The sequence below is a fragment of the Periplaneta americana genome, chromosome 11, assembly GCF_040183065.1.
Source record: "Periplaneta americana isolate PAMFEO1 chromosome 11, P.americana_PAMFEO1_priV1, whole genome shotgun sequence".
Taxonomy (NCBI): domain Eukaryota; kingdom Metazoa; phylum Arthropoda; class Insecta; order Blattodea; family Blattidae; genus Periplaneta; species Periplaneta americana.
Window position 1 is genome coordinate 164,415,045 of NC_091127.1, and position 17,112 is coordinate 164,432,156.

The window sequence follows — 17,112 nt, forward strand, 5'->3', positions numbered from 1 at the left end:
ACTGAAATATACATATTTATTTATTATATTCATTTATTTATTCACTTATTTATTAATTTTTTCATTCATCCACTCATTCATTACTTTAATTATTTATTTATTTATTCATTTATTTACTCATTTATACATTCATTTATTTATTCGTTCTTTCATTCATTCATTATTTTATTTATTTATTTACTTATTTACCCATTTATTTATTTATTATATTCATTTATTTATTCACTTACCGGTATTTATTAATGTTTTCATTCATCCACTCATTCATTACTTTAATTATTTATTTATTTATTTATTTATTTATTCATTTATTTACTCATTTATACATTCATTGATTTATTCGTTCTTTCATTCATTCATTATTTTATTTATTTATTTATTTACTTATTTACCCATTTATTTATTTATTTATTCACGTATTTACCCATTTATTTATTTATTACTAATTCATTCATTCATTGACTTATTCATTCATTATTTTATTTATTTATTTATTTATTCACTTATTTACTCATTTATTCATTCATTGATTTATTCTTCTTTCTATCATTTATTTATGCACTTATTTACCCATTTATTTATTTATTTACTTATTCACTTATTTACTTATTTATTCATTCATTCATTTATTTGTTCATTCATTCATTATTTCATATGTTTATTCATTCACTTATTTACCCATTTATTTATTTACTAATTTATTTATTCACTTACTAATTTATTTATTCACTTACTAATTTATTCATTCATCGATTTATTCATTCATTCATTTATTCATTCATTCATTCATTATTTCATTTATTTATTTATTCAATTATTTACTCATTTATTCATTCATTGATTTATTCGTTATTTCTTTCATTTATTTATTTATTCACTTATTTACCCATTTATTTATTTATTCATTCACTTATTTACTTATTTATTCATTCATTGATTTATTTATTCTTTCATTCATTATTTCATTTATTTATTCATTCACTTATTTACAGATTTATTTATTTATTTATTTATTTATTTACTAATTTATTTATTCACTTACTAATTTATTCATTCATTGATTTATTCGTTATTTCTTTCTTTCATTTATTTATTTATTCACTTATTTACCCATTTATTTATTTATTTATTTATTTATTTATTTATTTATTCACTTATTTACTTATTTATTCATTCATTGATTTGTTTGTTCTTTCATTCATTATTTCATTTATTTATTCATTCACTTATTTACAGATTTATTTATTTATTTATTTATTTATTTATTTACTAATTTATTTATTCACTTACTAATTTATTCATTCATTGATTTATTTATTCATTCATTATTTCATTCATTTATTTATTCACTTATTTACTCATTTATTCATTCATTGATTTATTCGTTCGTTCTTTCATTCATTCATTATTTTATTTATTTATTCACTTATTTATTCATTCATTGATTTATTCGTTCTTTCTCTCATTCATTCATTATTTCATTTATTTGTTCATTCACTTATTTACCCATTTATTTATTTATTTTTTATGTATTTATTTAGTTAGTTTTACAGACATATATTCTAGAAAATAAAATTAATTTATATTAATGTTGTGTCAGATTCTCTTTTTATAATGAATTAATAACTCTTAAATACCGATTCCCGTATGATCAACGTTTTCCTGTCCATAATATTCCTTGACTTCGATGCTCTACGTAGGTTTTGGCTCTACCTAAACACGATACTTGTCGATTGCAGGGACTTGCTCCGCGTGGTATATCTAAATAGGTGAACATTGACTTTCTCCTATATCGACGGAGCAGTGTAATAATAATAATAATAATAATAATAATAATAATAATAATAATAATGGATTTGTAGAGCTCAATTATGGCTTTTAATACCAGGAACGTTTCTTACAGATTCCACTCTGGCACAGTTCGCACAGCTTGGCGCATTTGTCTTTCATCCTTGGTTCAAGGCGACACAAATCCTCTTACACAGATATCTATGATAAAGACGGCGATACTAAGCGGTTTAAGAGTGACGCAAGCAATTCCAGAAGGAAGGATAAGCTTACGGCATCGCCTTGCTTTGCATGTTCGTGAATTGATAGAGAGATTTTCAGGACCCAGTGTCCGATCATACGTTTCTATTTGTGACTATGTAGAGTTTATATTGCAAAATCCGACTCGGATATCTCCTTGTATAAGATATCATGATAGATATGTTACTCAACTATTATATGAAGTATATAAAGAGGAAGTATTTTGAGGCTGAAAAATATATTTCTTGATTTTCATGTATTTAGCATCCTGGCTGCCGAAAAGGTGGTTGTCAGTACGTCATATGATTCTGTCTTTTTATAGCGATTTCTTTTAAACTATTGGACGCATTTTGTTCAGATTCAGTATCTACAAGTCAATTCAATTTGGAAAGGTATATAGGTCTAAATATTTAAGCTCTATTGGAGGAAAAGTTTTTTAGTGTAATTATAGATTACGTAATTAATTATTAATTTCTATGCAACGTAAGAGCGTCATTTCATTTCTCAATTTAATTTAACTAGTGGCCTGTGCAGCAAATGCTGCAAACTAAGTTCATTAGACGTTCAAATAAACATTTTTCAGATTTATTCTCAATGAAGAATACCAGACATTCTGAAAGTTATTTGCTTCCATAATAATGAAAGATACTCTCTCTCGAGCCAATACTGAAGAGAACCACGCATATAAATATCTACACCACACCGCCATTAAATATATGAAAAAGACCCAACCTCACTTGATTAATAACTATAAAAATATTTGATTTTTAATAATATTATTATCTTACGTAAGTTTCATAGCTTTCAGTAACATAGCTGCCAATCAGTAAAATATAGAAATCAAAATCTAATTTAAGTTATTCTCTACAACTACTTATATAACCCCAAAACGTTTCACTTCCATATCACCAATATAGCATTAATATGTATAATTGATGAAAAAGAGTCACATCATGGCATTAACTACAATAATATTTCATTTCTAATGGTAATGTCATCAGACCACCTCAAGTTTTGTAGTTTTTAATATCCAATACACAGCTGTACTCAGAAAATTACACACCACAGAATCGAACCTGTAAATTATTTTTAATAAGTTAAGTTTTTAATAAGCAATTTAATTTGAGCTCTAAATATGTCAGCAATCCTGCAGGTCATGGCCTTCGTGTAATATTGTTTACTGTAGTGTGTGTTTTGTTTTATTTTGAAATGCAATTAGCTAGTTTTCAAAACTGACGACAGATGGATTTTGGAAAATAGGAAATTTATGTTGAAAAATTGACATTTCACTGAAAACTACTATTTTTCTGAAAAACTTTGAGTTCCAAGCTTCAAAATGACGGGACATTCATTAAAATCCGTTCAGCCGTTTTCCCGTAATTTCCATTACCAGTTCAAATTATATATAGTCTATATATTTTAAAAAGTAACGAGGGATCATTGGATCCCTTTATTGCGTGAAACGTTGTTTTATGTTCTCGGTTGGGTGTTATTGTGGTATTTTGATTCTTAAGCAATTATACCAATCGTCATCTTATTTCTCTTTATTCACTCATTATCTGCGTGTTGAGCTACCTTTTTTAACAATTCCGTGGGAGAGCCTTCAGTCTATGTGATATTCAGTTGAAATACGATTTATGAACTTTTACTTTTTATTTAGATATGAGCCTGTTTTTCTTACTTGTCTCACTAAATTCTGGATTGTTGAACGCCAGAATATTTTCATATAAATATAACACCTCTCTCTATAACAATCTAAATCTCGATAATAATCTAAATTGGAATTTTTAAGTTAAAGAAACAATGAAAAAAATCCGTTCCTCCATTCACTGTTTGAGTTGCTTAAGAAACTTCTTGCCTTAATTCGAACTCTGCTGTATGACAATATTGTATTGTTTAAAGCCTTCTTTACAGTGTATACGATGTATAGATGAGTAGAAAAACTCTAAACTCTTTTCTTAAAACTGTATTCTGTGATGCATAACCAGAAGGAGTCGCTGCGGTTGAATGATCTCATCTTCAAAGCAGAGTGACAGGAAAATTCGATGAATTCATCTCTTTCTTGTGCAGTCAGATCCAGATATTCAGAAATGAGACGTGGCAAATGTATGTATGATGTAAACAACCAAGGAAGTTTCAAGGCCGACAAGTGGGGGATATGTATGATATAAGCTAAATGTACACGAGAGGAAATCATAAACCGCACTTATGTAGATGATTTGCCGAAATTAATTTCGTAATACACTACTGAGAAATATGCGTCAGTAGGAACAAAAATCATGTTTTGAATAGAACCATTTTGCAGGCCTCCTAAAGCCTTGGTTTTTAACCAACGCCTGTGAGGTGAGAAGCCCGCCTCGCACAAATAGAGATAGTGAGTGGTTTCTATAGCTGCGAGGTGCGCAGACCTCCCTCGTAAATCACAGCTATAGAAACCACTCACTATCTCTCGTATAGTCCGGATTTGTGCGAGGCGGGCTTCTCACCTCGCACTTCGCATGCGTCGGTTCAGAAAAAACCAAGGCTTTACAGAAGAGCATATGGCTATCATCGATGATAACCAAAAAACAATATGCATACATCTGGTGCGAAAAAATAACTTTTACAAACTTTGAGGGATGATAGAGTAGATCAAAAATAAACAATTTCAGATAAGAAAGTAAGGGTCGGAAACAGTTATTTCTCCAGGGGCCTAAATTTCTAAATGTAATATTAAATTATTTGTAGTAGCTTACAGCTTTCAAATTGCCTTGTAAGTCTGTTATGGCTAAAAGGAAACGAAATAAAAACAATATACGTAGGCCTAACTTTTTTAGTACAGTTTACTGGTGGATATTCTTGTTAAATAATGTTACAATATATAAAATACTTGATTTACAATCAAACATGTTACATATAATTAAAGTCCTTTACTTACTCTTCCATTAACAGTACCGTAAATATAGATTTCATTGTTCTATCTTTTAATTGAGGAGCTTAGTATCGAAGTTGGACAACTTCACTTTTGCTTTTTTTACAGAAGAGGCGAAAAACTAGATCCTTGGAAACCAATGTTACCGTTATACGTACATTTTTTTAAACATTCTCATGAGTCATAGAAACGTTTTTTTCAGTCTCGAAATGTGATAAAAATTAATATCCAGGTCGCAATTTAGGTTTAAAAAGTGGAGTTGTCCATCTCTGAAACTAAGTCATGGAGTTGTCTGTTTTTGAAACCAAACGAAGCTTCCTCGCTTCCTTTCAAGGAACTTCTTTCACATGAACTTCCATATTCTTATTGAAATCACGATGTAACATAATTTTACAAAGAAAATTTACGTAAAACAGTCCTATGTCTTATTCATCCACAAACCGATTATATAAACAATCAGCCATGTTGGATTCGCGATGCGTGATGGGAAAAGGTGGTACGAATGTGGGCTTCTCATTGGCTACTGAAGGAATTGTCCTATTTGAAACCAAGCCACAGTGGGGTTGTCTACATTTTGATTCTAAACCACACAATTAAGTGCTATTTTCGCTCTGTTCTGTCAGTTTTTTAATCTAAACAATTCCTGAATCGCATTCAGCATACAAAATTATGAGAAACAATCGATATCTCGAAATCGAGAAAAATGAAGTTGTCTAACTTTGATAGTATCACAGTCTACTATATACAGTCGCGAAGCTTGAGGTGTTTTTTTGCAAATCTCGTGATAAAGCGCTCCAAGCGGTTAGCAACTAGAAACAATAGACTGTCCATGGTCGACTTTGGACTGTGTCGTATTTCTATCGAGTGCTAGCTCGTTGCTTATTTCACATTGATGCTTGTGAAATGTTCGTTATTGGTTATAATGAATATGTTAATGGCTAAAATATAATAATTGGAATAATAATATGGGACAAGGAGGAGACGTTTGTAGTGCTATAAATTGTAGCAACAGTAAGAGAAAGAGGCCAGAGTTATCCTTTTTCCGATTTCCGAAAGATTCAGAAAGGTTCCTGGGTTTCCACAAGAATGTTGTGCAGAAACAAAACTGTTAATTTGAAGTTCTTTGTGACTGTTAGAATACATTATATCCTTAAATTTCACAATGAAATGTTTCAGTCTAACCGAAAGGACATTAGATACCGGTTAAAGTTCGTCACTTAGGCTGCTAAATTTCCAGAGAAATAAAGGTTAGGTCTACTTTTTTTTTCAGAGGATATATTTTTAATTGTAGCTATTAATTTTGTTATTATTTTTATGTGTTATTTTACTAAAGACGTAGAAAAATTAAGTTTGTTTTAATTAAATTTATTGATCACATTTTATTTTCAATTCTGGTGGGATTATTATTGCTTAGGCCTATTTTTTTCTTCAAAGGATATGTTTTTAATTATAGTTGTTAATTTTGTTGTTATTTTTATTTGTTACTTTACTAGAGACGTAGAAAAAGTCTGTTACAATAAAATTTATTGATCACGTTTTATTTCCAATTCTAGTGTGATTATTATTGCTTAACCTCATCCCACTTTGTTAACTACGTAAGCCTACACTACAAGTACCGGTACACGTAAGTTACTCCATTAATTCATATTTCCATTATTATTGTTGTAAAGGGAAATTCAAATTAATATTTATTGGTTTCATAGTTAATTATCGCTATAATCTTGAATGAGTGAAGCTATTATAGTAAATTTCAGTTCGTTTTGCACAAACAAAAATTATATTAACCTATTTCTTGCAGGTATCTTCCAGTTTATGGTGGAATTTAATATACTACATTAAAATAATAAATTAACTTTATGCATTTAATAATTCAATAATGGAAGGAAGGTGTTAATGTTTCCAAAAGAACACGACAACGAAAGTGTAACATATTTTGTCGGCTGCTAGGAGAGAGATCTGCGATTCATTCATTCATTCATTCATTCATTCATTCATTTATTTTATTCCATAGATCTTACATGAGCAATGAAGCTTTAAGATGTGGAACATGTCAACATTTTACAATATACAATTACAATTTTTACAAATTTTTATAGATTTACAATTTAGTAATTTTCTACAATTTTTACAATTTTGTACAATTTTTTTACATTTTTTTACATTTTTTTTACATTTTTTTTACATTTTGGCGAGATGTAGTGAGATGAGATGAGGTCCGAGGATTCGCCAAAATATTACCCGGCATTTGCCTTTTCGGTGGGGGAAACCTCGGAAAAACCCAACCAGGTAATCAAATCAAAGGGGTTGATGCCAAGGACTCGCCATAGACCATCCGGCTTCAGTCCCACGGCTGGGGAAAACCTCCGAAGAAACCAAAGTCCAAAGGGGGATCCAACCCAAGCCCGAACGCAGCTCCGGATCAGCAGCCCAGCGAGTCCGTCGACTGAGCTACATCGATGGCTCTACTAAAAGTATACAATACATAGCCAATCAGATTATTAAATTTACAGACGCAAACGATCATTCATAAGTTGAGCTATGTTATAATACAAAACAATTTAATTAAATTTAAGGCATAAACAATTCAACTAGTTGTGATATACAGAAATTGATAATACATATCATGCAAACTACTTCAAATTACAAACACAAACAATTTATCTAGAGCTATATAGATTACTATTCAATTTAAAGCATATACAATTCATCGGCCAAAACTGTACAAATATATACAATACAAAGTAGCATACTTTCATTAAGCTATACAAATTTGTGCAATTAATATCAAGTAGATTAATTCAATTTATAATCATAAACAATTCATCAGTTGAGCTATACCTATTACCATTCAATTTACAGTAGGTCTATATACAATTCATCAGTAGAGCTACACAGACTAGTAATCATTTTAAGAACATATACAATTCATCAGCCAAACTATACAAACATATACAATCAAATTATTTCAATTTACAAACTTATTATAAGCTTAAACAATTCATCAGTTGACCTATACAGTATACTATTCAATTTACAGTACATACAATTCATCAGTTATGCTAAACAAAAAATACAATACATAGTAAACAGATTAAGTCAATATAAAAACATATTTTAGTTGAGCTATATAAAATTGTACATGTCATTTAAGTAGAATAATTCAATTCACAAGCATAAACAATTCATCAATTGTGTAGAAGGTATGAGTATGTAGAAATTTGGTTAATTCTTTTCTGAACCTTTTCTCGTTGTTCTTCAAATCTTTAAGATAATTAGGCAGTGCATTGAAGACTGTTATACATGAATAGCGAACTCCTTTTTTAAAACAGCTTAGACTAACAGAGGGTAGATGAAGATCTGATTTATGTCTTGTATTAAAATGATGAATGTCTTGATTAGTACTGAATTTATCTTGGTGATGAGGCGATGGTAGCGATCCTAGTGGTGGGCAACTACCCATGTTTGCATTTTTACTACATATTGAGCTTCGCGACTGTATATAGTAGACTGTGATAGTATGCTCCTCATTATTGTTCTTGGGAATCTCGTGTTGAAATACGTTTTTGGATTACCCTGCTATCGTCTCATTTCATCTGCTTATAGGCTCGCAGATAAACGTTGAGAATAAGAATAGGAACAGACCGTGAAATCCCAGGAACATCTTGAGGATTTCGGGAAAAACGAGTTACAAATACCAAATTTTTTTAAAGTGTTCTGCGGAAGACTGTAAAAAAAATACTGATTCGTACAGCATTTACGTTCCACTTCCGGGCTGTATGAATCCTTGTCATTCACGTCAGCAGCTACAGTAGAAGAGGAGGATATGGATTTTTACATCTAAAAGTTACGATACATGTGCGATACAGTATAATAGAGCATTTAAGATATATGTTATTGCTCTTAATACTGTATCATTAAAAAGAACATTAATCAACATTACTTGAGGGGAGAGGATGGTATTTTTTATGAAAAAATGACTAAATTTTCAAAAAAAAAAAATTCTTTAAAATACTCTGTGATATGTGTGGATCGCCATTTTTAAACTTCCTGCATTATGGATTTTTAAATGACTCGCCCACTTTTATTGTTGTTTCCGGTAAATAAAATTTTCAAAAAAAAAATTTTTTTTCTTTAAAATACCCTTTGATATGTGTGGAATGCATTGCATAACATTTTGTGGGTATTTGTGTCCTTATTGGATGTTGATACGTCATTTTTAAACTTCCTGCCCTATGAAGTTTTAAATCACACGCCCGCTTTTATCGGTTTCCAGTAACTTCATTTTTTTTGCTACATTGCCACACAAAAATGGATATAATTTCTGAAATATTAAAGATACATGCATGAAATTTAGAACACACATTCTTTAGACTATTAGGAAACTTTTCTCTGTAACAGAATTTTGTTAATTGATTTCATTTAAAAAAATACGTCCGTTTGTTTACAAGAAATGAAATCAGAAAATTGTTACTAAATTTTAATTGTTTATTTTACAAACGTAGGGACTAATATCAAAATTCTGTTACAGACAGTTTGTAGAACATACTTTTGCAAATACATTGCAAAAACTGTTTGAATCTATCTTTAAAAACGGTTTAGATATATCGGTTTTATTACAATCCTGCATTGGGTATATTTTTTTCAAATTTGGGCCGCCAAATAATTTTTTTTTTTAATTTTTATTTGGTTGAGTTGCCACAGCTATGAGCTCTCTACATACAAAAAATTAATAATTTACACCAAATAGGAAAAAAGTTAAAAAAAATACCATCCTCTCCCCTTAAGATAATTTTCCTTACAAATAGTAAATTTATAAAATTTCTACCAGATGATTCATTCGCTATTCCACATGAGGATATGTTCGGAAAAAGAGAGGATAATTGGTAAACCTAAAGCAGTATAAGATCATTCCAGATCACCCTGAATAAGAATATCTAATATCTAACCTCATAAAAACGGTGACGAAATGTGTGATTCTAAAATTTCTTGAATGACAAATGTAGATCATTTCACCACATTCGCTATGGAACTTGACCCCTCACGAACGATCATTCGTTTCCTCTGTCATCACAAGGAGCACAATGCAGCCATTTCTTATCTGGAGGTCATAAGATAAGGGAAGGGAGTACAACATTAAATGTAATATTGATCGACTTACGCAAAAATGTAGGCCTACTTGTAACAGCCATGATTTCGTTTAGTTTCTATAGATATTGGTCGCAGAAGTAGCTTGGTTAGCTAATGGGTTTTTGCCAAAGAGGCAGGAATCCGATTCTTGGTAATTCTTTGAGATTGGTAGTGTGAAATACATTTAGGCTGGTTTTATCCAGCATTTTTTTCCATTCTTTCCTCTCTCTCTCTCTCTCTCTCCCTCTCTCTCTCTCTCTCATGATCTTCTTGCTTACAAGCTTTTGGTAAGAAATAATATTGGACACAGATAGAAGCAATGAAAACGTATTTTAAAAAGAATAAAAATTTTGAGAAGAGGTAGTATTTATCAAAACAAGGAAACAAATCTAATAAAGATAGATTCTGAAATTAATATTTTTGAAGAATTAAGTACTGTGAAATCATTTGTATTGTTGTTTATTGTTTATTGTTGTTTATTGTTAGTAAAATACGTACAAAAATAAAGTCTTAATTCTTCCCTGAAGGAGTAAAAACTCGTGCTCAGGGAGTTATCTAAACACAAACTTAACACAAACAAAGATAATTATTTGACACAAAGTAGGTTAAGAAAAAAATTATAGGAATAAATTAACTTTAAAAATACAATTTCAAGTTTAACAATTCAAATCATACAAATACATATACATATTAAATCAATATATATTCTTTAAAAATTAAATTCCTAACGCTATTTTTGAAATTTCTGATACTGAAATTTTCCAAATTTGCGTATTTTTCAATTATTTTCTTATATAACCTTGTACGAAAGTAGGTACCATGGCTAAGAGCTGTGCTTGTGAAACACTTTGGTTCCTCTAGTCGTATAAAATCGGATCTTTTAGTTCCATATTTATGACGATACAATTTGAATTTATTGCTATTTTTATGTATGAAGTTTAATAAGGCAATATAATAAATTTGTTTAATTTTCAAAACATTAAAATCAGTAAACAAAAGCTCGGATGAGTAATCAATTGGTTTATTAAGGCATATTTTAATTATTCTTTTGTGAATAAGTATTAGTGGAGTGGGTTACGATCATTTCTCCATCCTAAAATTCCATACTGGACATGGATTGAAATAAAGCTAAATAAAAGAGACGTAAAATATTAATTGGTAAATATGACCGAAGTATAACAAAGATATAAATTGTTTTACGTATTTATTTTTTAGTAGATTATTTTACGACGCTTTATCAACAGCTTAGGTTATTTAGCGTCTGAATGAGATGAAGGTGATAATGCCGGTGAAATGAGTCCGGAGTCCAACACCGAAAGTTACCCAGCATTTGCTCATATTGGGTTGAGGGAAAACCCCGGAAAAAACCTCAACCAGGTAACTTGCCGCGACCGGGAATCGAACCCGGGCCACCTGGTTTCGCGGCTAGAGGTGTGGACTTGTGTTACGTAATCTATTGCATAAATATGTAATATGTTTATTCCATGGTAAGTGTTGGTCGATTGTAATGCCTAAATACTTAACTTCTGAGGATTCGGTTAATATGGGACATTCACAATTTTGAGAAGAACAATCAGAACAGCAGCATAGGCCTATCTTATAATATGAGCTCTTTCCCCGTTTCTTATAGCGTATGACATGTTAAAAACCGTTTTCTTAGTCCCACAACATTGGAATTAGTATAAGTGTGCATGGGGTATACATTGCGTCACGTGTCCTTCAGTGGGCACCCTACTCACAAACACGAGTAAGTCGACCTGGTTGGCAAGTTGGTATAGCGCTGGCCTTCTATGCCCAAGGTTGCGGGTTCGATCCCGGGCCAAGGTCGATGGCATTTAAGTGTGCTTAAATGCGACAGGCTCATGTCAGTAGATTTACTGGCATGTAAAAGAATTCCTGCGGGACAAAATTCCGGCACATCCGGCGACGCTGATATAACCTCTGCAGTTGCGAGCGTCGTTAAATAAAACATAACATTTAACACGAGTAACGCTCGCTACAGGGCCACACTACAACAAATTCCTTACTCCTAAACAAGTACAGTATATTTCAGTTTAGCAATGTTTATGAAGTTAAATTTTACAGCAAAGATTATTGTAATATAGGTTTAAACATTTTATTCATGGCAGTAACATTCGCACCTTATAGACCCCTGCAATTTATAAATACGCCAGCCAATTTATTTCTGGTGGCATTTGTTTTATTGTTTTGTTGTCTGAGAACTTCTCACTTTTATGATTTTTATGCTTCACCTTGTTGAAACTGCATTTGTTTGCCTCGTTTTAACCGTGACAACGCTTTTTAGTTCTTTTAAGTATTCTGATTATTGTATTGTGTTTGTGTTTAGTGAAAGATTTTAGATAAGGGCGCAAATAGCCATAGTAGCTGACGCGTCCTTTTTAAACCCCACTAACTAACACTAACTTCATGGCAGTACCTATGTTACAGTTGTACCGGTGTTTTAAGTTATAATTTTACAACAAAGATTGAAGGGCTTGAGGTAACATAGTACTAAGACACACCCAATTTTACAGGAAAACAACTCTTAAATCTCTAAGAGTTGTTTTCCTGTAAAATTTGGGTGTGGCTTAGCACTATATTGCCCCAAGCTCTTCGATTATCTTAATACGGGCTTAAACATTGCATTAAGAGCGGTACCTGTGAAACAGTAACATTTTAATTTAAAATTTTACATAAAAGATCATTGTAATATAGGCTTAAATATGTTAACAATAGTGCTTCTGATACGGTAACAACCACTGGCGTGGCTCAGTCGGTTAAGGTGCTTGCTTGCCGGTCTGAAGTTGCGCTCGGGCGCGGGTTCGATCCCCGATTGGGCTGATTACCGAGTTGGGTTTTTTCCGAGGTTTTCTCCAACCGTAAGGTGAATGCCAGGTAATCTATGGCGAATCCTCGGCCTTATCTCGCCAAATACCATCTCTCTATCACCAATCTTGGCTTCTTTTTCGATAATAATCTAACATGGAATTTTCAAGTTGAAGAAACGATAAAAAAAAATCTGTTCCTCCATTCACTGTTTGAGTCGCTTAAGAAACTTCTTGCCCCAGCAACTAAAACTTACCCTAGTACAAACCCTAGTAATGCCGCACTTCGATTATTGTGACGTTTTGTTAAGTGACCTAAGTTCTGAACTGTCAGTCAAGTTACAGCGAGTTCAGAATATGTGCGTCAGATACGTAAGCAACATCCGACGATATGATCACATATCACCGTCCTTCGCAAGTCTCTCGTGGCTCCGACTTAAAGAACGTAGAACTTTACATTCCTTGTCTTTCGAATTCTGCACACTTCAACACCAAATTACCTTTCGTCTCGTTTCTCTTATCTACACTCTAACCACGACGTAAATACCAGATCACTTATCTGTGGCGCGTTAAGTATACCTCTTCATAGAACATCTCGTTATTCATCATCTTTTACAGTATCAAGCTCGCGACAATGGAATTCTCTGTTACAAAGTATTAGGGGCTGCAAGATAATAAACACTTTTAAAAACAGCTTAAAAGATAACCTTCTTAGCATTTCACTCCAATCATACTGACTTAAACTATCACTGACTACATTGTTACTCCTTCCTTTAGACATGCATCCTGATAGTGCTGTATTTTCAAAATTGTCTCATAATAATCTCTTTCTATTATCTAACATTATTTGAAATATATTAACATTCTATGTATTTTAGCTTAATTCTGCTACATAGTTTGTATTTCAGTGTTTAATTAATAGTTCATAGTGTTTTGTTGTTTAATTCGTAAATAACTCTTGTATACACGTAACTCTTATCTAAATCAAATTGTTGAATTCTTTGTAAGTTCATACATATGTAGCCTATGTATACTTTTTGCTGGTTGAGTGGAGGAGAAGGCCTTACGGCCTTAACTCTGCCAGCTAAAATAAATCATTATTATTATTATTATTATTATTATTATTATTATTATTATCTCATCGACGCTAAATAACCTAGTAGTTGATACAGCGTCGTTAAACAACCAAATAAAAAATACAGTAACATTTTTAAATACAGTTTCACATAAAAGTTATTGTAATATAGGCTTAAACATTTCATTAAGAGTGTGATGGGTTCAGCTCTTCTGACATTGCGAATACTGAGTGGAAGATCAGATATATTGTATTAATATTAGAGATATTCCGATTTAAATACCCTGCAACATAAGCAGAATGAATTTCCATTGTTTTATTATATTAATTATATCATATATAAAAATTTTGTGATTATTCCCAATTTTCTTATAAATTGAGATTTCTGTGACACTTCAAGATAAAACAACAGGGGACCAAAAATATGCCGAGTCTTTTAATGTGTATTTTTTAACATGTTCTTCGTATCCTGTCCAGATTAAATCACTGGAGAAATGTCCTTTCGCTAAAAAATCTGAACCTCAAAATTTTGTGAAAATTTCAAATTTCTTGGGGCGCCTCTAAATGAGCCGTTCAGAGCAAAAGTGGTGTAAGTCAGAATTGGGTAATGAGGTTTAAAGTAAAAATTCTGTAAAATACAGCGCAAAGTAGCAATTAATGTCCTTCTTGCTATCTTTTTATTTTATTTTATTGGGTTATTTTACGACGCTGTATCAACATCTAGGTTATTTAGCGTCTGAATGATATGAAGGTGATAATGCTATCCACTGACTACTAATAGTTTAAATAAATTGAATATTAATTGCTACTTTGCGCTGTATTTTACAGAATGTTTACTTTAACCCTCATTACCCATTTTTGACTTACACCACTTCTGCTCTGAACTGCTCAAATATTACTCTAGAGAAAATATATTTTGCATTGTTCTTTATGATATCACCCCACAACTTTTCTCTGGTATTACATTTTGATTCCATAAACTTCATATTTCGGACAATTTGAACAGTGATACCTGATATTGACCTGAGCGTGAGCGTATCAGCTGTTCGTGATCCGTACGCCAGGTAGGGTACTGGGGCGCCTGCGCGCTGAACTTTTTTATATCAGCATCCACGTTTATATGACTTCTGGAGACACTCGGTTCAGTCAGCACGCGGTGCCCGTGTGTTCGCGTGTTGGTTGGAAGAAGCTCTGGCAACTAGCGGTCACACGCGTCCACGCATTTCGATAGAGACCTCAACTTTATTTTTCTATGAGTGACTAAATTAGGTTATGCTTGCAAACACTCTTCTATAAGCTTCTAGTTCGTTTATTCAGTGTGGTTAGACAGGAATCTCAACATGGACCTGGATTCAGATTTGGAACAGCTCATGGCTCATATAGGTCAGTACTATAAGTTTCTTACTAAATTTTGTGTTGTAATGTACTCGATTTTAAACAATGCAACATTCGTCGTCACTGCAGTAGACCTATTTCAATTATAATTACGTGAACGACAATATGCATACAGTCTAATTTTTCTAGTTTTACAAAATATTATACTGTATTATAATTTAGTTGATTTTAAAGAGTACAATGAAATTCAACATTGCTTATAATTATGTAACAAGCGAAATTTCATACCACATACGTTTAACAGCAAAGTATATGATTATGTCTCGTGACCAGAATCTTGTACGAAATGGAAATATAAAAATTGGAAATTTATTTATTGGAAAAATTAAAGTATCTTGGAGCAACAGTAAAAAATATAAATGACACTTGAGAGGAAATTAAACGCAGAATAAATATAATAATAATAATAATAATAATAACAATAATAATAATGGTTTATTTTAACTGGCAGAGTTAAGGCCATTCGGCCTTCTCTTCCACTCAACCAGTATGACAGAAAATTACTACAATGCTATGAATATAACATAATTAATACAATACAATTCAAATCAATACAATACTACAATACAAGACAATATAATACACAATTAATATAATACAGTGACAATTCTTTTCATCTTCACAACACCAATAAAATAATTATGTAATAATAATAATAATAATAATAATAATAATAATAATAATAACAACAATAACAGTAATAGTAATGATAGTCATACCTAAATTAAATTAAATTAAATTATTAAACTCGATCACAATTGTAACTTCAATTTGACTGTGCCCGTAAGAAATCGTTTAGCCTTTTTTTGAAAGTGGTTATTGTCTGGCAGCCCCTTAATAATATGGGAAATGCTTATTATTCGGTTGAGAAGCTTTTGTTATCCAGTCTGCTCTCAAAAATGCTGAAAGTTAGAATTTATAAAACAGTTATGTTACCGGTTGTTCTTTATGGTTGTGAAACTTGGACTGTCACTTTGAGAGATGGACAGAGGCTAAGGGTATTTGGAATAAGGTGCTTAGGAAAATATTTGGGACTAAGAGGGATGAAGTTACAGGAGAATGGAGAAAGTTACACAACGCAGAACTGCACTTATTTTATTCTTTACCTGACATAATTAGGAACATTAAATCCAGACGTTTGAGATAGGCAATAGTGATACATTTTGTCTCGTAATAAAATTTCGTTTATATTAAGGTTTTATCTACTTACAAATGAGTTGTTTAGTAATTTTTGGTTTCGAATCACCTTGATTTGTATCATTTAGGAAGTCGTGATAGCTTCTGCTGTGGAATTTTGTTACCCCTTCCATTGTATTATATGAAATAGAAACGAAAATGAATGGATAGAAAATGAATTTGGCTACTATTAGACGTAGTGGATAAATTTAATGCAGATGTGAGAAAAGTAAAAAGAAATATATTAACAAATGACAGACGAATTATTCATATTTCATATATATACATATATAGGGACCAATAGAAGGCTGCTGAAATATGTTTCATTTCAATAAATAATGGATTACAAACTGGAACTGGTTTCTTTTTCAAATTTTCAATTTCATTCTCCATTACGACGCTATTATTGAGGTTAGGGTTGATTTTAAAAATATGTTTTATTACAAAATAATATAAATTTTTGGCGTGATATAAATTTTATAGGTTATAAAATCTCTTTTCAAAATAATATAAATAGTAATGATATAATTGTATCAGTTTACATTGTAATGCATATAACAATTTTAACAAATAAA

At 31.3% G+C, this 17,112-nt stretch overlaps 1 protein-coding gene across 1 annotated transcript in view; it reads left to right on the forward strand.

Annotated features, from left to right (window-relative positions):
- The first annotated feature begins 15,108 nt into the window (after window positions 1–15,108).
- Window positions 15,109–17,112, forward strand: part of LOC138709571 (organic cation transporter protein) — a 151,291-nt gene continuing 149,287 nt past the window's right edge. Inside the window, exon 1 of the mRNA XM_069840433.1 lies at window positions 15,109–15,349. Within this exon, the coding sequence (XP_069696534.1) occupies window positions 15,307–15,349 (43 nt within the window). The 5' untranslated portion in view covers window positions 15,109–15,306. The remainder of the gene's footprint in view (window positions 15,350–17,112) is intronic.